The sequence below is a fragment of the Arabidopsis thaliana genome (genome assembly GCF_000001735.4).
Source record: "Arabidopsis thaliana chromosome 1 sequence".
Lineage (NCBI taxonomy): Eukaryota > Viridiplantae > Streptophyta > Magnoliopsida > Brassicales > Brassicaceae > Arabidopsis > Arabidopsis thaliana.
The window spans coordinates 13,850,864-13,873,393 of record NC_003070.9 but is presented as its reverse complement, the minus strand read 5'-3'; the positions used below and the strand labels follow the sequence as shown (position 1 = coordinate 13,873,393).

The 22,530-nt window shown below is 32.0% G+C and overlaps 2 protein-coding genes, 2 long non-coding RNA genes, 1 other non-coding gene and 4 pseudogenes across 10 annotated transcripts; 4 read left to right on the top strand and 5 right to left on the bottom strand.

Moving 5' to 3' along the window:
* Nucleotides 1-877: 877 nt before the first annotated feature.
* AT1G06993 lies at nt 878-1,180 on the bottom strand. The gene has a single exon (NR_139180.1). It is a non-coding gene; the product is annotated as an other RNA (long non-coding RNA).
* Nucleotides 1,181-1,191: 11 nt separating this feature from the next.
* Nucleotides 1,192-2,314, bottom strand: AT1G36680 (annotated as a pseudogene; the record flags this gene model as incomplete). The annotated part of the gene is made up of 1 exon: nt 1,192-2,314.
* Nucleotides 2,315-3,903: 1,589 nt separating this feature from the next.
* AT1G36675 (glycine-rich protein) lies at nt 3,904-5,826 on the bottom strand (the record flags this gene model as incomplete). Its single annotated transcript, NM_148513.1, has 5 exons — nt 3,904-4,130; nt 4,169-4,225; nt 5,106-5,234; nt 5,309-5,390; nt 5,515-5,826. The coding sequence occupies 5 exons, from the start codon at nt 5,824-5,826 to the stop codon at nt 3,904-3,906; spliced, it is 807 nt and encodes a 268-aa protein (NP_683354.1).
* Nucleotides 5,827-8,057: 2,231 nt separating this feature from the next.
* Nucleotides 8,058-9,159, top strand: AT1G36670 (annotated as a pseudogene; the record flags this gene model as incomplete). Its single annotated transcript has 2 exons — nt 8,058-8,373; nt 8,837-9,159.
* Nucleotides 9,160-10,424: 1,265 nt separating this feature from the next.
* On the top strand, nt 10,425-11,924 carry AT1G36660 (annotated as a pseudogene). Its single transcript has one exon.
* Nucleotides 11,925-14,495: 2,571 nt separating this feature from the next.
* On the bottom strand, nt 14,496-15,606 carry AT1G09255. Of its 2 annotated transcripts, NR_143486.1 has the most exons (4): nt 15,380-15,606; nt 15,115-15,254; nt 14,597-14,636; nt 14,496-14,514 (listed from the first exon to the last, which is right to left on the bottom strand). It is a non-coding gene; the product is annotated as an uncharacterized misc_RNA (transcript). The 2 variants fall into 2 exon arrangements; NR_143487.1 differs by lacking the exon at nt 14,496-14,514 and having other exon boundaries at nt 14,602-14,636; nt 15,115-15,252; nt 15,380-15,567.
* AT1G06987 lies at nt 15,266-15,613 on the bottom strand. The gene has a single exon (NR_139179.1). It is a non-coding gene; the product is annotated as an other RNA (long non-coding RNA).
* Nucleotides 15,614-17,719: 2,106 nt separating this feature from the next.
* On the top strand, nt 17,720-18,895 carry AT1G36650 (annotated as a pseudogene; the record flags this gene model as incomplete). Its single annotated transcript has 1 exon — nt 17,720-18,895.
* Nucleotides 18,896-19,706: 811 nt separating this feature from the next.
* On the top strand, nt 19,707-20,436 carry AT1G36640 (uncharacterized protein). Its single transcript, NM_103338.3, has 2 exons — nt 19,707-19,913; nt 20,094-20,436. Exons 1-2 carry the CDS (start codon nt 19,811-19,813, stop codon nt 20,216-20,218), a joined length of 228 nt encoding a protein of 75 aa, NP_174875.1. The 5' UTR covers nt 19,707-19,810; the 3' UTR covers nt 20,219-20,436.
* Nucleotides 20,437-22,530: the final 2,094 nt, after the last annotated feature.

Genomic DNA, 22,530 nt, shown 5'->3' with positions numbered 1-22,530 from the left:
GACGCAAAATATTTGTGTGGCAAACGGTAAGAAATTTGCCACAACGTAGCCACAAAAAACCTTGTTATAAACTTACAAAAAGAAGACTAAAAACTCATGGAAAATTTGTTACAAATATCGTGGACATACTTTGATACTCTTTATTACCACTTACCACTAAAATAATTGAAGCACAATAGTAACATTTATCTTCAGAATTTTTGAAACTAATTGCTACCAAATAGCAAAAAGTATATAGTAAATATTCTTTCCACTTAGTTACAGAAATGTAATAACAAAACTGATATGAAATGCAACAAAAAAACATGTCATAAAATGATACAAGGAAGAGACAATATATGTTAATAACAAACTTGATACAAATTGTTACAAGATACACTGTAAGTACCTCTTACAAACTGTCACAAGATCATTGAAGTAAATTGCAACAACTTATTACCTTCAGACGAACCGTAATTATGTGCAACAAATCTTCTTGTAACAAATGTTACGATGTAGACACAAAAATTTAACAACAAGTCTAACGATATTCTTGTCACTTATTATTTACAAACTACCACATGCTTTAGTTGCAATTTAGCAACAACTTATGTCGACTATTTTGGTGTTATTAGTTACAATTAATTATATTTTTTATATTTGTTGCCAACTTATCAAAAGACTAATTCTGTTTTAATACATTCTAATTAGTGTATTAATTTGTTTTGCATAAAAAAAGAAATCAAATGTAAAAACAAGAATTCAGAAAAGCATAATTAATATCATACATCAAAATAGTTAATTATATCTTCATCCACAAAAGTCTGGATTAATAAGATAAAAAACATAATTCAGAAAGCAATAAATTAAGGTTAATGTCTTGTAACCTTAATTAATTGGACGAAAAGCATAATTAAACAATACTCAAACCATAAAAAGAGTAGGAAATTTAACGAGTAGATTACTTAAAAGGCAGCAGAACCTGCTTCATCCTCACCATCAAGATCCTCATCATCATCCTCATTCAAAGGGTTAAATGATTTAATGTCATCATCTTGGTCCCGATCAGTATGTTCATTCTCAATGTTGTTAGCACGGTCTAGACTGGTCACTGAAGCGTCGGTTCCTTCTGTACGCTGCGTCGAGCCAAAGTTTGGTGCACCATTTGGCATGTATTGTTTCATGTACTCCACAACAGATGCCAGCTGCTCTTGCAAGGTTATGACTTGGCGTTCAAGAGTGACTCTACCCAAAGCACCAGCTGTTGAGCTTTCACCTCGCTCGCGTGTACTGATATCTCCAACACCAAAAATCCTTCCATTTTGAGGTGCTATAACCTTTAAAGAAATCAAAGACCAAATAAACAACTTTAGTTTGTGAAAGTGCTAAACAACTTTAGAACATACAAAACAAATTTGGTTTTTAAAAAAAAAAAAAAAAAAAAAATTTCGATTTCTAAGTTTTCTAATAAGTTTGGACCAAACAACTTCAGTTTCTAAACAACTTCAGTTTCTAAAGTTTCTTAAAGTTCTAAACAACTTCAGTTGATAAAGTTTCTAATAAGTTTGGACAAAACAACTTCTGTTTCTATAGTTTCTTAAAGTGCTAAACAACTTCATTTTTTAATAATTTTGGACCAAACAACTTCAGTTTCCAAAAATTTAGCGCTAAACAACTTTAGACCATATTAACAACTTCAGTTTCTATAGTGCTAGAAACTCGTTACCTTGTAGTATATATTGTCTTCGTCAAGACGAGTGAGGCCTGTGAAATTGGTGCTATCATCAGTAGTAGAAGGACCTGATGAGTTTCTAGAGATCTCGATCTCGTCAAGCTGTCTCTGAATTTCTTCATCAAAGGCCTTTGCCTTATCATCCACATATGTGTCATCAGCTTTACGATGAGTCTTCCTAAGGATGCAGAGCATCGAAGGCTCAACACCTTCCTTCTACCACTGTAGAAAACATGTACAACACATTAATGACACGTTTACTTATAAAGAAGATAACAAAAATGTAATAAATTTGAATTCACTTACAATTATGTTTCGAAGTTGTTCATAAGATCTAGCACCTGCTGTGTGCCGATGTGGCCCAAACACGTTACGGTCGGAGAGTCGATTGGCAGAGTCTGTCTTGCTCTACTTCTTAGCTTCAATAGTGCTCCACTACTCCAACATAGCCTGCCATGTGTCCTCACTTATCCAATCAGGTTTATTCTCGGAAGTTTTAGCCTTACAGATCATGTCTCTAAGGCGGGCAGCAACTACATGATACCAGAGGTGATACACATCATTCAAATGGATTGGATTCCAATAGAAAGATTGCTCCGAAAGAAAAACAAACAATTAAGGTTACAAATTAGAAAGATTAAGTTTTTTGAAGTATTTGGTAAAAGATATCAAACTTATAATAAAGTCTCCCCACCATTGAAGTATAGCATGATGGAGAACAAATGATATGTTGAACCATAGACCATCAAAGTGTCTTCTTACTGCAGCTACAATTGCACGCTGAGGACGGTTGTCGATACCAAACCTCAAATCCAGAAAATTAACAAATTAGACACACAATTAATTTTTGTTTTGTTTCACAAATAGACGTTGGAACAAAATACAAATCAGAAACAATTCAGTTAAATGTAGATAATTTCGTTTACGGTTAAAAAACAATCAAGTTTTGTTTTACTCACGTTTTCTGTTTTACTCAAGTAAATGTAAACCAATTAACAAATTTACTTGAGTCAAAAACAATTATTAACATGAACCAAATCATTTCTTCTGTTAATCCTAATCAAGTATATAACAAAGCATACAAGTTATTTTTATTTATGTTCTATAAAAACCAGAGACACAATTAATAAATAACAAACAATCAATTTGATTATGTCATCAACTTAAAAACCAATAACACAATTATTATCATGATCCAAATCAGTCAAACAATTTCACAAGTTCATAAATTATGATCAACTAGATCTTCACCCGCGGTATACCGCGGGGACAATTTATACTTTAAAATTAATATATATAAAAGTTTGTAATTTGTAACTATCTATGTAACTATCTATAAAATATTTTTATTTTATAGTTTAGAATTGTTATTAAGTAACGTCCTGCCAAACCCGTCCTGCCAACCCGTCCCGTAAAAAAAACTCATTTATTTTATTAATGTTGATCTTATTTATCATATGTTTATGAATCATTTATTTTTAAAATTATCTAGTAATTAAATGCTATCAAATATCTCTGCGGTTTGATGATTATAATTGAATTGTAATAGTCATGCAGAAAAACAATATCAATAATGATAATTTTGTAGTAATTAAATGATATTAAATATTTTGAAAGTTTTATTTTAGTAACCAATCGTGTAGTTAATGTAGAGAGATTTTAGGAAAATTGTTAAATGTCAAATATTTAATTCGAAGATTTTTTTTCTAATTATCAAAAACAAATATTAAAATCCAGTGGCAACCATTGTAAATAAGTCTCAACTACAGGATTTATTTCACAAAATGACTGCAAAAATGTATATATAGATGTGAACCAAATCATATTTTCTGTTAATCCTAATCAAGTCAATAACAAAGTAGACAAGTAACTTTTAATTATGTTCTATAAAAACCAGAGATACAATAATGATATTGATCGATATCAATCATACAATTTTTCACAAGTTCAGTTATACACAAATAACACAATCAATTTTCCGCATCTCATATATATAAAAACCAGTGATGAAATTTATAATCCGACACCAAATTCAGTTATACATTTTGACAAGTTCTTATATTTATCAATTTGTGAAGCAAATTCTGTCCTACTCAAGTTAAAAACACCAAGCACACAATCACTTTGCAAATCTCATATATATATATATATATATATATATACAAGAGAGACATTCACATGTACCACAACGTTCACGCAAGTCTGTCTGGATGAAGAGCCGACATCAATTTCCTTGCTTCTTGAGCTAGCAAGGCGTCAATGGACATTTGACCATGGTTACCACTTCCACGGCCACGGCCCATAAATGCAGCCGGAATTATTCCTCTTCCACGGTAACCACCACCAATTCCACGACCATCTCCACTTCCACCACCACGACCATCTCTACTTCCACCACCACGGCCATTTCCACGGCCATCTCCACGGCCGTAGTACATTTTTCTAATAGAGATATACCTTCTTTCTTGGTTGCCTCAAATCGTTTGGTGAAGTAGTTGTCGCTGCTTGATAGGTCTGCAACGATCCCAAGTAAAACATGTTTTCGCACTCGGAGCGCTTACAAAACATTGTATCTTCATATGTTGGTTGAATTGCAAAGTATTCGTCAATTAGTCTTTGATTTGCTGCTGCATGATCTCTCTTGAAGTATTTTCTCTTGCTATGAGATGAATAGTCTTCCTTTATTTTGTTTCGGCGCTCCCTAAACCAGTTGATAATATACTTCTCTTCAATTTTAGACTGCTATTGGTAAGGTTCAATATCAAAAGGATATTTTGATGGATCCATTGAATATTTTTTAGTAAGAAGAGATTTGTGGTATTGGTACATCAATGGAAGAAAGAGTCCCTATTTATATTTAAAAAATGGCTAGAGGATTGGATTCAAATTGAGTGGTTAAAACACAAAAGACAAGGATAAGGATAAAATTCTGTTATTAAAAGCCAAAACTGACAGATTACATTATTAAATCATAACATGACAATACAAATTATTAAAGGCAGAAAGTGACAAACACACATTATTAAAGCATAAGGAATTAATACAAATTATTAAAGGAGAAAATGACAAACAATCATTACAAAATGAGAAAGTGACAAACACAAATTATTAAAGCACGAAGTGACAAAATACAAATAGCCACTTGACAACAATTATTTTCAAAATAAATTGTGGCTCAACTTCTGAAACAACTCTTTGCCCTTGTCATCGAGATGTTCCTTTTCAGTTAGGTTGAGATACATCTTCATCTTTTTAGTTTGGGTCGTTTCCTTAATCAATTCGTTTGTCTCATTTTGCAACATGGATATGTTGTTCAATCGATCCAACTCTTAAGTCTTTAATTGTTTGAATTCATTCCATTCTTCGTTGATTACTTCTACGGCTGCGCCCTTACCTTTCTTTTTTGTTTTTTTCTTAGCAATATCACTCCCTATTGGACGAGCACTAGATCCTACAGAGTTTGCATCCCTGACATCACTCTCGTGGGTTCTCTTAGATCCACTACTTCCAGAACCAGTATTTCCTTCTACTTGACTACCATAATGTGGTTGATCACGGATTGAGAGCCACTCTAATATAATTCAAAATTTCCATTACCAGCATTTGAATATAGTTCATGCGCTTTTGCCAATACACCATCCTTAGACCACCCACTTTGTTGCATGCGTTTAACGTTATCCTAAGCGCCAGCCCATTTGCCCAAACTTTTGTACACATAGTTGTAGTTATTTCTGCACAAAACTCCATCACACGGAGTATCAAATGAGCACAGTACTCAGCAATTTTACCCCATTATGACTCACCTTTTTGGTTTCTACCAACGATACTATTTGTTCATATTTAATCCACCTACTCAGTAGCACCAAATTTTGATCAGTGGTCCATTTGGAGCTTCTCGAATGATTACAAGTTAAATCCTCTTCATTTGGAATAGTTTCGTGAACACCACTCATAACACCAAGAGCCATTTGTGTAGAAAATTCCGGGAATTCAGTTGCTCCAACATTCGTATTAGTTTCATTACCCATTGGAGTAGAAGAATAAGAGGGTGCTTGAGACGACGGTGACATAATCGATCCATGATATGGACGGTGGTTTGTAATAGCTGACGACATGAAGAAATTTGGTGGGTATCTATAATTTGGTATATGTTGGGGATGGTTGGGAAATTGATTTTGAAACTGAAAATTGTTGGAATTTTGGTAGGTGAAAGGGTAATTAGAAGAATTTTGGAAGGTAAAAAGGTTATTATTAGGATCTATTTTACTTATAAGACGACAAAAAATAAACAAAAGTTTCTAAAAGCTATTAGCAAAAATATAGTAAAATTGTTTTTTTTGTCAAAATAAAATGAAACAAGTTTCTATATAGAGTATAAAAATGATGAATTTGGGTATAAAAATATTAAAAAAATATTTTATATTCTACGATATAATCAATTTCAAATATCGGGTTGGATAACAAATTTCCAAAATCTTAACGTCCAATAGATATCAAACACATATCTTTATCTAATCTTTATTATATAACTAAAAAACAAATCAATAAATGCATGACATGTGGCAATATGAAGCTCACTTCAAAGAGTTCAAAGATGTTGTAATGTTTCAGCTTTGTTGCCTCCACATAAGCTTTATTTTTTAAAAAATAAATCATTGTATTTCATTCAACTGCTTAGAAAAATGACCATTGTATGTAGTCTAAGTAACTATTGTAGATAGTTTCATAGAAACTTAATAAGTTTCAAAGTATATCCAAAGTAATGGATACTATATAGAGACTATGAATAAAAATGATATTGATATCTTTGTATAAAATCCGAGATGTAATATATATTAGAAGAACTGTTTATGCTATTCTCCGGATTATATTGCATAAAATGAATTTAATCGCGTCAAATATTACAGTAAAAATTTAAACAAGTTTACTAGTACATTTAAGATATGGCAAGAAAGACTATGCGGTATGAAATGTTGATTCAGAACTTATATGGCACCGTTATATATTATTTCAGAGAAACAACATTGAGATATTAAACATTTACCTACTTGTCTGTAATGTTATATCAATTATTATTTTAGTATTTGACTCTATATATGAAGGGTATGACTAGATAGTGTAAATAGAGGAAAAGAATTGGGAAAACATAAATCTTCTCAATACTCTCTCATTTGTCCAATAACGAAGCATTTTTTCACCATCCAAATTAAACATTTTCTTCCCAATTCTTCTACTTTTTAGTCTAAATAACTGAAATTTTTCCTCCCATAAATACATGTGGCATACACATTTCTTCTACTTTTTTTTTTAATTCTCATTTCATCTCTTATTTTTCTTCTCTTTTCTTCTTATATATCATACCAGTCCCTTATGATTATTTTTAATTTTCAATTTCTCCACAAAGCTTCCGATATTAAATTAAAGAATTTAATTTTTTCTTTTTAGTTACTATTTGTCTAAATATTATTCTCATATATGTCGTAATTTATTTTCTTATCATCTATGTTTTTCTCTTTTCACTATTTGTTTAAAAATATTTGTTCATCATTGTGTTTACTTTGGGTTCATGCAACGTTATGTAAAAGTATATTTAGAATCTAGAACTATTAGTCTAAAACCAATAACTGCATTATAAGTTGCTAATCTATTTTCCAAAATTAAAAATAGTTTGGAGTAAACAATGTACATAACTTTTGTTCTACAAGATAAAGTTTCCAACTCTCCAAGGAACGAAACTTGGGTGAAGGGGTGAACCCATTTATTCACCTCCCTTTGCATTACCCAATAAAAACATGTCATATCATACTTAAACTACATAATAATTTAAAGCTAAAATTAAAAATAGAAAAAAGAAATAAAAATCTTTTTATTCACTTCCGTACATTAAGCTGACGTTTTTCAAATCTTTTCCTCTTTTTTTTTAATAATGAAATTTAGCAATTTTGAAGAAAAAGACAAGAAGTTTAATAAAAAGAAAAAAATTATGACGTTTTCTCCTCCTTTTTATAGATAAATAAATATTTATTTTAATCAAAGATATAGATTAGGGTTAGATGCTATCTCTTTATTTTATTTCTTGTAACCCAACTTATCTTTAGAAGTTCTTTTCAAAAGCACGACAGATTTTTTGAAGAAGGAACAATACTTTGTTTTTTAATCATCAACTCGAGGTAAAGTTTCAGATTCTCTTATCTTTGTTGAAGAAAAATTTCTTAAGCCTGGTTGTGAACAAATAGAGACAACTAATTATAATTAATACATGTATGAGTTTTAATGTTAATTTTGTTTTATGAATTATGTTTTTTAGAGCAACTTTTTTTTTGTTATTGAACTTGTTGATCAGGAAATGTTAAGAACAGTTGCAAGGGAGAGTAATCATATAAGTGAAGAACTTTTGGTTGAGAAAAAATATGACTCAATAAGGGAAAACGAAGCTTCGGCCAATGAATTTGAAGAAGAAGATGAAATAGCTAACAACGAGGATGACGTTGTAACTAAAGAGGCTGCTGCTTTAGAGGCAAATAATGATAATGAGAAGAAAGATGACATATATATTGGAATGGAGTTCAGTTCTGATCAGATTGCATATATAACTTATAAAAAGTATGGAGGCAATCATGGTTTCAATGTAGGCAAACAACGGAAGATGAAAAAAAGGGAAGGTAGTAAGGCTTCTTTATGTTTGCTCAAAACAAGGGTATAGGAAAGAACCTAAGGTCATAAAATCATATTCACAACCAATCACACGGTGTGGTTGTAATGCTTATATGGCTTGCTACGTTGAGAAGACCGGAAAATATAAGGTTGTATCATTCAAGATGAACCATAACCATTATTTAGTGAGGACATCTATGAAGCATTTGTTGAAGGGAAATCGAGAATTAACTATCTCTCAAAAACAACATGTAGATGTGCCGAGATGTCAGAGATTTCAGCAAAAGCAACCGTTGAAATGATGAGTAGTGATATGTCTATAATTTGCATATTTTCGGTGTCCATTCATCATCGTTTTGAGTCCAGTTTCGTATCATTCATCACTGTTTTATATCATTTCTCATCATTCTTGCATACTTTGCATGATTAGGATAGCTTTGCATACATATTGCATTTCCGAGTTGTTTTCAGGTGATTTGGAGCTGTTTGCAAGCAAATTGGAAGAAACGAGCCAGAACCAGAAGACATACTCGACCCCCTGGTCGAGTGACTTTGAAGCTATTCTTCCCATCCACTCGACCACCAGGTCGAGTAACCTCAGCTCAGGCCACTCGATGACACTACTCGACCCCCTGGTCGAGTATCACTTCGCCACACCATCACCATCACTCGACCATTCACTCTACCAAGTTACTCGACCCCCTGGTCAAGTATCATCACTCACCACCATCAGCATCACTCGACCGGACACTCGATCACGTCTTCACAGTCTACTCAAATCCGCACTCAACTAGACAAGCTGAGCACAAGGAAGAGAAGAGGAGAAGACAAAGTGTTTGGAAGCGGCCTGGACCTCCATCGGATCACGAAGCCCATCTCGGCCCATTATCTCTCTATGGGCCGAGCGATTAGGTTATTGGCCCGTCTACTATCATTTTATTTCGTTTTGTATAAATAGATGTCTTAGGGTTCTGTCCTGAGACATCCAGTCGACATTGAGTTTTTGCTTCAGTTTTATTTTCTGTTTTACTCTGCTGCGCCGCTTTTGCTTCTACAACCTGTAATTCGAGATTTTTCCAAGTTATTCAGATTCCGCGTTTGATTTCATCTGTCATCTTGTTTCTCTACTCTTTATCTCTTTACTTATGCAATATTATCGTTTATCTGCGTTTATGTCTTTGAGCATGTTGTCTGAGTAGTGACTTAGAACTCTTAGGGATGGGATAGAGTAGTTGTGGAATCCGTAGTCTGTAGAATGGTTAAGTTTTAGAATTGATTAAATCCCTTTAGGACTAGTTGCGTTTACTGCTTATTTCTTTCTGATCAACTGGAATTCGATCTCAAGCATTCCCGCACCCAGAAGGTGTTCGATGGAATGCTTGATCCACTAGTTCCTGAGATATGCGTCTCTATCCCAAGGGATTGGCCGTTTAGAGCGTTTATTGACTTTATCAGTCTGTTCTTATTGCCTCCATAGTTAGATTCCGTTAATGGGAATTAGTCTGGGCTAGCTTTGCTTGAGGATTTCTATCACGGGAGTGAATTGATCTGTTGTTGAACCTGTTGTCTAGGGATAGCTTGATTGCGCTTGTTAACCATTCGAATAGGCTAGGATACCACTCTACTCGATTACCCCATCCTTAGGAATTTCTCGTCTATCTTATTTCTCTGTTTTATCGTTATCGCTTGATCGTTCTCATTGCCTGTTTCTTAGTTTTTACAATCACTCGACCAACTTACTCGACCACACCCAGTGTCTGGCAACAGACTGTGCAGTCGAGTAAGATTGTCTTGTTTCCTGTCTGTTACTCGACCTGTTACTCGACCACATCCTACTTCTAGCATCAGCCTGTTGTGGTCGAGTGATTTTAGTAATTCTGTTATTGCTTCTGTTTTCTGCATGTTCGCTTAGGACTGTTAGAAACCCCAAAACTGTTATTGCTTGGCTTGACTTAGTGACTTCTGATCACATTTTATCTGTTTGCATCATACCCATTTGGATTGACACCTAAAATACTACAACGACATGATTGGTGTTTTAGGATAATTGACCATAAAAACATATTATCAAGTAGAGAAGTTGGGGGCGAGAAAATCTGGGTTTTTTTGAAGAAAGATTATCGAAATTACATATACCAAAAAAGAATGGCAAAAATGGAAAAGGAAGATGGTGGAGCTGTTTTGGAATACTTTCAGAAAAAAAGAGAGTGTAATTCGTCTTTTTTTATTCAATGCAACTTGATGAGGATGATATGATCATTAATATATTCTGGGCAGATGATCGGTCTATAAGTGATTACAATCTTTTTGGAGATGTCATTTGCTTTGAACAACTTATAAGACCAATGCATATGATAGACCCTTTGCTCATTTGTCGGGGTCAATCATCACAAGCAAACAGTTGTGTTTGGTAATGCTCTCTTATATGATGAAACCAGTGACTCATCTAAGTGTATTTTTTGAGACTTTTCTTGGAGCAATGTCTGGAAAACAACCAAAAACAATTCTTACAGACCAATGTACAATAATGGCGAATGCAATAGTAAATGTATGAATCAATAGTATTAGATTTTTTTTTTGTAAGAAACGTGGGATTGAGGAGAAGCTGCGAAGATGAAGGAAGAAGGAAGAAAGAAGAAGGAAAAAGAGAAGATGATATTAAAGGGGGTAAATTTATCAAATTTTAGAACCCAAAGTGCTCTTTTTCGAAGCCCAATCGTAAAAGCCCTAAAATCAAAGATTTTGACAAAATTGTTCCTATTTTAACAATAACCCCTAAAGGTATTCCCTGATACAAAACATTGATTATGTGTTTGGCATATTTACCAAAATGCTGCAAAGAAGTTGAGTCATGTATTTCATGGAGCAGAACGATTTGCCATGGATTTTAGTAAGTGTGTATATGACCATGAGGAAGAAGAAGATTGGTTATTGGCATGGAGTAATATGCTCCAGAAGCATAATTAACAGCGGATAAATGGTTGAAGAATTTGTTTGAGATGAGAGATAAATGGGCAATGGTATATGAACGTCATACTTTTACAGCAGATATGGTGAGCACACAACGTAGTGAAAGTATGAATAATATTTTGAAAAAAATACTTGAAGCATAGTTATAACTTGTTGTGCTTCTTTGAACACTACGAGAGAATGTTGGAGGATCGACGATATAAGGAATTAATTGCTGACTTCAATATGATGCATACCTCGTAGGTATTATGTGCTACTGTGGAGATGTTGCAACATGCAGAGGAAATGAATACACCCAAAAAATTTAACTTGTTCCAGAAACAATACATAGTTATTGGTGATTATGTTGCCAACAAAGTTAGTAAGTCTGAGATGGTATATGAATATAAAGTATCTTACTGTGGTGTAGCATGGGAGCATTTGGTTAATTATGATGCTGTAAACGAGTCGATATGTTATAGTTGCATGAAGTTTAGATTTGCCGGGATTTTATGTCTTCATGCATTGAAAATGTTGGACAAGAAGAATGTTAGAAGAATTCCATCTACCTACATTCTAAATCGATGGAGTAAAGAGGCAAAAACACGAAAAATAGTTTCTTATCATTTAGAGCCACCTAATGAAACATTCATAAGCAATCGATTGGAAAGCGATATAGCCATATATGTCATACTTTCCATGAGATTGCATCTGTTGCTGCTGATCATATAGAATTGACGTTGTGTGCAAATAAAGATGCCATTAAGTTGCTCAAAAAATTGGAGGAAAAAAAGGAGCATTTAAAATCTGATGCATGGATGCTCCAAACTTTAGATATTGAACTTGTGGAAGAAGAAGAAGAAGACAAGGATGTTTCAAATGCATGTGGGGGTAAAAAGAAAAGCTCTTGTTGGACGGTCGAAAAACAAAAAAGTCGGACCCCATAATCGTTTTCTGAGTGTTCTTGAAATAAAAAATTGGTGTATCTCAAAAAAATCAAGTAATGCAACAACAAAGAAAAAGTTATTATTTCAGGCATTTGATATAATATATTTTATATTAGTTTATGTCTAATTTTCATCAAAATGTAACTTAATCTATTTATACTAACTCTTATTTAAAATTGCTAAATACTTCAGGACTCTACCCAATTATAAGTCGTTACCACCAACCCAACCTTACAAAATAGATCATTTTTTCACAAGTGTTCCAAGTAAATATTTAAATTCTTACTGTTTATATTTGAATTATTTTTATTATCTTAATCATTTAAAATCTTATATTTTGTAGGAATTTGATCAAAATTATGGTGGTTCATCATAAAGTTCTGTTCTTTTGCTTCTTTTTTTTTCTCCAAAATATTATGCTAGATTGATTTTCTTTCTTCACGTATAGAATCACAAAATCACATTCATATTATTATTTTTATTTTCTTCTAGATAAAACCTTCTTTGTTCTTCTATATTATTTTTCTCTCATATTTTTTTTCTTTATATGTTTTTTTTATTCCACCACTTAATCCGACATCAATTAATAATTGACGTAAATTTTTAGTCTGCTTGCAATTTTTATGCTTTTGATAAACCATTATTTTATTAAGGTTTGATGGAATGATATTCTAATAACTGGGGTATAATTATAGTTTCGTATCTGCAAAAATTCCATCTCCTTTTATTAAACTTCTTGTCTTTTTCTTCTTTCAAAATTTCTAAATTTAATTATAAACAAAATTAAAAAAAAAAATGAGGAGAAGACGTCAACGTTAATAAGTAAATAACATGATTTTTGTTTTCTTTTTTCTGTTTTGTAATTTTAGCTTTAACTTATTAAGTAGTTTAAGTATGATATGACATGACATGTTTTTATTGGATAATGTAAAGGGAGGTGAATAAAAGATTTTACCCCTAGAGGTGAACGCAAGTTTCATTCATGGAGATAGTTATATTATATATATAGGCCGAGACTTGGGGTGAACTTCTTTATTCACCTCCTTTTTCCCTCTACAATCTAAATAAAACAATATGTCATGTTATACTATGTATTTAAAAATCAGAAGTATTGAAGGAGTTGTCCCAAAGAGATGAACAAATAAAAATAAAATAAAAAAAGAAGAAAAAATAAGAAAAACACATTAAAACTTTACAAAACGTAAAAGTCAAAATATCATCTACAGCTACAAATAAAAGAGTACATATAGGAGGAGGCATGCAACCCTAAAAGAGAGAGAAGAGCAGTTTAACATAAAGTCAAGAGATCGGTGGAAAGGTCTGTCCGATCAGCGGTCCAGGTGATTCTTCACTGGTCGGCATAAATCATCTACCGAACAGACATTTTAATGGATCTTTTCGCTTAAGATATATTTTGGAACATTTCGTCTTTCTAATGCTTATTTTAGTTCTAGAGGTCCAATTTTTTTAAAAAGGTTTATTTATAAAAAAATATTTGTTTTTGAATAGAACACTCAATAAAACAAGTAAAACAAAACCTATACAATGTGTTAAATTACCACTTGACAGGAATGCCTTTACAATATGAGTTCAATATAGGGATTAGACACCATTTTTTTTTAAACCCATATAATGAAGCGAAGAAGAATGATGATATTACTATAAGAAAACTCTTGTTTTCCTACCGCTAAAATCATAAGAAAATGGTAGGAAACATAGCTTTCCTACCGTTTTCCTACCAAAAAAGTTCGTAGGAAATCTCCCGTAGGAAATCGATTTTGGTAAGAATTTCGTAGAAAATTTCCTACCAAAATATTTTGTAGGAAAATTCGTAAGAAATTTCGTAGGAAAATAAAAAGATATTTTTAACTATTTTCCTACCAAAAGATTTGTAGAAAATATATTTCCTACCATTTTTCTTCCTAAATTTCTTACAATTTCCCTACAACTTAATAAAAAACAAAATAATACTAATTAATTTGTTTGAATTAATTTGCTAATTTCAAAATTAAATAGTAACAAATAAAATAATTATTAATTAATAATCTGAATAATATATTAAAAATTAAATTATTTTATACAACACAATAAACAAATTAAATGTCTAAAAAAACACTAGAGATAAATAAATAAAAAGAAAGTCTAGAGCATGGTTCAAAGTTTGGTCTCTTCTTTAAAAGTACATCCACATCGAAGACCTTCGACATTATCAAGAGCAAGCGACATCATGGATCCGGACTTAACAACACAAACCTGCAAGGCATAACAAAAATCATTGTGCTGGAGTTTTTTTACTTGAAAACCCAACACTAAAAAAATATTTCTGGGACCATACCTTTCAAAACCAAGTTGGCCATCCATTTACTAGTAAAAGACTGAAAGCATTATAGATTTAAGCAACAAATGTAGATATCAGAACACTAAAGCAATGTAGTTATGAAACATATAATATCAAGCTAGAAATGGTATAATTCAGATAAATGATAACCCAACACCAAACCGAGCCATCATCTCCCAAAATCTTACAAGGCAAAATAAACAAAAGGCAAGAGAATGGTTATTGCATATCCATATCATATCAGATTCATATATAGATATACATATACAAGTAGGTTCGTACTTCAAGTGACTTAAATCAAGTCCATGATCCTACAAAGTATAAACTATACTCACAATTCAAGCATACTTTTTTAATTCACAAATGGAAGTTTATGAATGCAAACAAGGGAGCTAATTTGTTCAAACAAAATCTTTTGATCATCATAGTCACCAATTCTCAAACAATCATTTGATCAAATCCGCAACACAAGCTAATATAAAATTGAAATTAAGCATATGGGTACAAGAAACCACCTGAGACAGTGATAAACACCAACAACAACAACAATGATTCAAATCTACTCTTTGTTCGCTTGACTTGGAAACTCGAACTCGAATCGAATTGGAACAAGCTCGTCTGATTCGTTTCCGTACCAAGATGGCCACACATTCCTCTTCCACATGAGTGAACACAAAACAAAAGCAAATTACAAAACCACTAAATCGATTGAAACCTCACAAATGAAGTACAAAACAAAATCTAGGGTGAGGCTCAAAGAGGGAAATTGGATGAGCTTACAGACGGCAAAGTATGAAGCGCAGAGACATCGGATTTAGATTGAGATGTAGAGGTGTCATGGTAGATTGAAGAAACTGCAGCAAAGGGTAAGGAGGCAAAGCAAGGTCACGAAGAGATGTTATTGAGAGCACATATCAGAGACTTGGTGGTCTCATTGGATTTCCTGAGAATTTGCACATTGAGCTGAGAAAGTTGGTGGAGGCGTTGGAAGTTTAATGGTGGAAGCGTGAGATTAATCAAAATTTGTAGATCTAGGTTTTACTTATTTGGTAGGAATTTAGTAGGTTAACTAATTGATATTATATTATTATATTAATTTGTAGGAAAATAGTAAAAACCTTAGAGAAATTCCTAAAAATAGCACTAAAACAAGTTTTATAGACAATAATAGCACACATTCTATAAACTTCCAAAAATAGCTTTACTTGATTTATTATGAAGTTTTTGTTCTAAAAGTATTATCACTGATTTATTATTTTCATAATACTATAATTTTATATAAAATCTATTCAACCAAAATAAATTAGAAACAAATTTTAAAAAATTATATTTGGGTTCTTTGTTTCCAATTTAGGGTATATATTTCAACCATTTAATAGAAATTTTGATTTATTTTAATATTAGTATATAGTATTATATTTGGGTTTCCTATTTCCAATTTAGGGTATATATTTTCATCATTTAAAAGAGATTTTTAATTTTAATATTTGTTTGTGGTATTATATTTGAGTTCTCTATTTCTAATTTACGGTATATTTTTTTACTATTTAAATACAAATTTGATTCAATTTAATATTAGATTAGTGTTTGCTCTCATTTTTATTTGGGGGATTGACACAAATGTTATTAAAAAATTTTACTATTTAATCAATTTTTAGAGGATTAAAAATTTTGTGTGCTATTTTTGGAAGTTTCAAAAGAAGGTGCAATTTTTGGAATAATAAAGTTTTTTAGTGCCATTTGTGTCAATCTCCGAAAACTTTATTTTAATTATTTTTTGGTACAAAATAGTAGAATTTTATTCCTACCAATAAAATAGTATATATACTACAATAAAATAATACCGATGGAGATATATATCTCCATCGCTCACATCGCTCACATACTGTTTTAGTTTCTCATATATAATATTTTCATCATTGTAATTATTTATGTATATTTTAAATGGTAACTTAAACTTTGGGCCAATCAAAACAATGTCACATGTCAAATGGGTTTCTTACCGTCTCTCAACTGAGACACTTTGGTCATTCTCTCTCATGCTTTTTCTTTATTTTCCATTATTTAAATTGTAAGAAACCCAATAAAATACTACCGATGGAGATGGTCTTATATCTTACTTATAGCCGTGAAAACTTTATTTGGATGTGAAGGGTAGGTGGCTTTTTAAGTTAAAAATAAGATGGGAGGAGCTTAAAACCATATGACATGAAACTAAATCAATAGCTACTTGATGAAGGTTAAATATGAGAACTAGGAAGCCATAAACGATGAGAGAAGCTTGAACCGTTGAGATCATGGCTTCACGGTTGCGGGAGATGATGAGTTTCCTACTACTTGTATGTTTTTATGAGGGAAGAAGCGTTTAATAATTTCGTAGATTAGTTTCTTAACCTAATTAGGTGATGTGGCATCCATCTTGAAAGAAGTTAATAAAACTGATGTGGACAATTTGATGTTCTGATGTGGTACTCTCTCAGGTGTTTTTTGTTTTTGTTGATATGGATTACTTGAGAAACCTCATATAACATTTTTTATTCGTAAATAGATATATAAATTTGAGACTTAAATATCCTGAACTGGGTTTTTATATCAAACCAAATCACTAGGGGGTGATTGGAAGAAGCTTGTAAGACTTAAAATAGTTTTTAAAATTTTAAAAGTTTTTTTGTCCAATCACACTTTTATTACTTTAAATAATTTAAAGCCTCTAAAGTCATTATTATTATTTTAACTCTTGAAATTGTTTTTTTTTTAAAGTCACGTAAACATGGCTTTAAAAGTAAAATAAATAGAAATTAATAGTTTATTTAATTTTCTCTTCTCTAAAAAACTTCCCATTTACTGATAAATTATATTTAAGAAAATATTAACTATTTTACATTTCATTCTTTTTTTCTGTTCTTTTAAGATCTACTTGTGTATATTAAAATAATATCAATATTAATTTGAGGCAAAAACGGAGATATATGAACGTATAAAAAATTACTATTAAGTTTTGTTGTGTGAATTTCAAAGTTATATTACAGTTCGGTTTATATTTGCTATAGTTTATATTATTTAAAAGCATAAGTTTATAAGTCACAGTTTCTACAGCTTTAGTGTTACCAATCAGATTTTAATACATCTCTAAAAGTCAAAATTCTTATAGACACTCGGTCAAACTTTTGGAATATTGATCTCTTAAAGGAGCTCTTTGATCCAAAAGATGTACCGCTGATAAGTGCCCTGCCTCTTGGTAATCCAAATAAGGAGGATACCTTCGAATGGCATTTTACAAAAGCCATAAATTATACAGTCAAATCTGGATATCACACGGCTCGGTTAGAAGTTAATGAGGGTACAACTCTAATAGGTCCCAATATTTTGACGTTAAAAGCGCATATTTGGAAAGTGCAGTGTCCACCTAAGTTACGTCATTTTTATGGCAAATTTTATCCGGTTGTGTGTCGGTATCGGAGAATTTACGAAAGAGCTATACCTTGTGAAAAGGGTTGTGTCAGATGTGGTACCCCAGTGGAAACAATTAATCATACTCTCTTTCAATGCCATCATGCAAGACAGATTTGGGCTTTATCTCAAACTCCTACAGTCCTAGAGTTTTTTCCTTCGAATTCAATTTTTACAAATTTGGATCATTTGTTCTACAGAATTCCTTGAGACATCGATTCGGCTTTTTATTCATGGATAATTTGGTATATATGGAAAAAAAGAAATGAAAAAGTTTTTGAAAATGTGGAGAAAGATCCAATGGAAATTTTACTCTTAGCGGTAAAAGAGGCACAATCATAGCAGGAGGCTCAAGTCGAACTCCATAATGAAAGTCATGGCTCTTTGTTCTTAGATACTAGAATTCGGGTGAAGGATGTATCACAAGATACAACTTTTTCCGGATTTCAGTGTTTTATTGATGGATCTTGGAAAGCAAGTGACCAGTTCTCAGGAACATGATGGTTCTGCCTATCATTTTTTGGTTAGTCGCCAACCATGGGAGCCGCCAACGTTCGTTGAAGTCTATCTCCTCTACATACCGAAGTGGAAGCTTTTTTTTGGGCGATGAAATGCATGATTGGAACATACAACCAGGACGTAGCTTTCTTTACAGACTCTTCAGATTTGGTGAAGATGGTGTCTTCCCCAACCAAAAGACCGGCATTTTCAGTGTATTTGGAGGAGTTGCAGAACGACAAGGAAGAATTCACAAACTTCTCTTTATCTTTAATTTCTCGTAGTGTAAATGTAAAAGCGGATAAGTTGGCACGAAAGATTCGTTCCCAACCGCATCTTGTCACATATGTAAACAATATTCCACATGATTGGCTCTTTTGAGTTCTAATTTATATCGGTTGACCAAAAAACAGAAAAAGCAGATTTTAACAATTAAAACTTTTGCAGTCAAAATTCTTACACCAAAAGTCTCTACAGTCGTCAATCGGTCCCTAGATTTTACAGTTTTCCGCCAGTTTTAGCGGTTGAACTAAAATTAATTTTTGCTTAACATGAATTCAAATAGATGGACGACAACTTCCGGCTAACTGGTCGGTGAAGTTTTCACGTTCCTTGTATGTGTGTTTGTCCATTGTATAGTATTTTGAGATTTCTTATTTATGTAATGATCAAGTTCCTACAGCCAAATACTAAAGATCAAGTTTTATTTAATAGAAAAGTATTGATCAAGGAGCAAAAAGAACATTGGTTTCACATGTATTTATGGAATTCTTATAACAATTTGGGCTCAAAATAATTTGGGTTGACACAGGATCTTAGATTTTTTAAACATTTAAATGCAAGTAGGATTATATATTGTCCATTCCTCTTGAAAATATTCAAGTGGGATCTTATATAATATATTGTCCATCCCCAAAAAAACAAATTTTGATTTTATCGAATAACAAAAGCGTTTGCTTTTAAATTATGCTCACTTAAACATAGAAATTGTATTTCGTTCTCCACTATAGATAGAATTAATAACTAAAATTATATTGGACCAATTCAGAAGACTTTATACATTTTCAAAGTCAATTACGGTTTTCTATTATATGAAAACCAGCTTAATTTTCGTTATTATAAATACTTATAGGGAACAAAGAAATGAAGATGTGTTTGACCAAGACAGAAAAATGAACACCTAAGACGTAACGTGACTTCATATATCTATATATATGCATGAAATCCCATCTTTTAAATTTATACGTTTAAATCAACCAAAATATGTACAAACTCACGCTTTGTATACTAACTCTGAGTTTTCTTTTGTTATCTGGATTATCAAATACGGTATTAGCCCGAGTACAATATGAATCTCCAAGCCAAAGTAAGTATTTTTTTGATACGATTTGGGTTTTGTAGTAGTTCAAAATTTGAAACGCAAACCAAGTATTCTTCAATTTTGTTCATACGTTGATCTTTTGGTTTTGGTTCTATGTTTCACAATTTAACAGTTGTTTTATTTCTCTTCTTCAAATTGATTAGCTAATAGTTGTTTTGTTTTTAGGGAACAAAATAGGAAAAGAAGTTTGGGATCAAACACTATTAAGAGATCTCAAGATCGGTGCATCAGGCAGTAATTCAGGGAGAGCTCCTTCATGTAATAATAGTTGTAAACCTAACCGGCCTTAACAAAAAAAAAAAAAAAAAAAAAAAAATCTGTGTCAAGTTGATCTAATTTGGGAAAGTCAATGACATATTAAGATATGTATCTTACGCTTCAAGCTGAACCTTTCGACCTATTCTCTCCTGTTAGATTACATTTTGATCGATTTCATAATCTTCTTTCTCTTTTCATGATTGATATTTGATAGCAATAACTAACGCTTAATACCACTTGTTCAAATGTGTGATGCCTATACCACTTGACACTTCACGACCACTCCAATAGAAATAACAAACACAAAAACAAGACACTCGCGAGTTTTACGAGTTCATCTTTGATGATCTTGAGCGTCTCGTGGTTGTATTTTCAGCAAGCAATCCATTAGAATCTTTAGGAGTTGCAAGTGATAATTTTGTAGGAAGAATCAAGAGCTAGAGAGATAAACAAATATAATGAATATAGTTGCAAATACTTTAAACTTGTCAACTGATCGAACGGGTTGGAACGCGTTTTCGAATTTTTATAATTTTTAGAATAAAGATAATGTACAGCATACTGAAAAGATATTACAAACGCAACAAAATGAGAAGTCAACAAATATATATGTTGGACCAAAAATCTCTAGAAAATAAATGGTAAAATCTTTTATCTTATAAAGAACAAGTCATTTTATGTAACGTCCCGATCGTCTTTACCAGTTAATTCATAAATTAGAGTTCAAAAAAGCGAGTCAAAGTATATAGAGAATATTACATTCTTAGACACTTTCTAAAAACTATTTCCCTGGGTAGGCATTTCCAAAGAAGTAGACACTTTCGCTATGTTTTTTTACTAAAATACCCTCTTAAATAAAATACTCTCTTAAATAAATTTCTCTCTCTCTCTCTCTCTCTCTCTCTCTCTCTCTCTCTTTGTAAGTTGCGTCTACTTCAATGGAATTATTCAAAATAGACGGTTCTAAAAAAAGTTATTTGTTGGATGTTCAAAATAGTCGATCTCCTTATAATTATTTGTTGGATCCACTCAAGCGTTTCTTTATTTTGGTATTTTAGATGGTATGAAGTTCTTCTTTCAGTTACGGGATTGGGTATTCAAATTTTGCAAAATTTGATATTTGTATATTGTAGAATTACTCGGATTGTTCTGAGATTATGAATTGATTGGGGAGTTCGATATTTTATTCGTTTTCACTGATTGGAGATTGTGATTTATTTTGCAATTTAAATCTTTGTTTTGACATAAATTTGAGATTCAGTTCTCTAAGAAAATTCTTCTTCTTCAACAATGGCAACTAGATTTGATTTTTGATCTCTCATGTGTCAAACTCGTTTCATCTACGTAGCATCGAGATTCCAGTTAATCGAATCTCATGTTATCATGGACATGCTATATAGAATGAATATAGATCAGTAAAAAGGTTTACGAATGGATATATTTAAATAGATTCGTTATTATGGACACCAAAAAATTGTTTGTTGATTTTTCTTTCTAGTTTGCAGAGACCTCCACCTTCAAGACCTTATGAACATGGAACTTTGGTTTCTTTACAAAACACGGTTAATCGAATCTCCTATTATTATTGACATAGTATATAGAATGGATACAGATCAGTAGAAAGGTTTTTGAATGGATATATTTAAATGGACTCGTTATTATGGATACCAAAAAATTGTTTGTTGATTTTTCTTTCAGTTTGCAGAGACCTCCACTTTCAAGACCTTATGGATATAGAACTTTGGTTTCTTTACAAACCACCGTTAATCGAATCTCCTGTTATTATGGACATGCTATATAGCTTGGATATGGATCAGTAAAAAGGTTTTCGAATGAATATATTTCAAAGGACTCGTTATTATGGACACCAAAAAAATATTTGTTGATTTTTTTTACAGTTTGCAGAGACCTCCACCTCCAAGACCTTATGGACATAGAAATTTTATCAAATTCCTGAGATAATCGAGATCGAATTGTTTAAGAAACTTCTCCCATTTATTTGCAGAATCGGTACCACCGATTTTTGGTGAACCGCCGCCATAATCGATAAGAGAAATCAAGCCTAGAAGTTATGGAGATGTGGAGAGAGAAAGGCATTACAAATCATGGAGAGAGAGAGAGAGAGAGAGAGAGAGAGAGAGAGAGAGAGAGAGAGAGAGAGAGAGAGAGATTTCTTGTGTAAGGATCATCAAAGAGAGAGAAAGTGTTTAATTTATGTTAAATTTCAAAATAAAAGTTGTTGGTTAAATTAGGGGTAAAAATGTCTTAAAATAAGTCAAATAATAAAAAAAAGTGTTCTCTCCCTCATAAGTGCCTCAAAAAAAATAAGATTATCTAAAAGTGC

Coding starts and splice junctions, on each gene's coding strand:
- AT1G36640 (NM_103338.3), top strand. CDS start 19,811: ATGTACAAACTCACGCTTTGTATACTAACTCTGAGTTTTCTTTTGTTA. Junction 19,914..20,093: donor ATATGAATCTCCAAGCCAAA/GTAAGTATTTTT, acceptor TTTTGTTTTTAG/GGAACAAAATAGGAAAAGAA.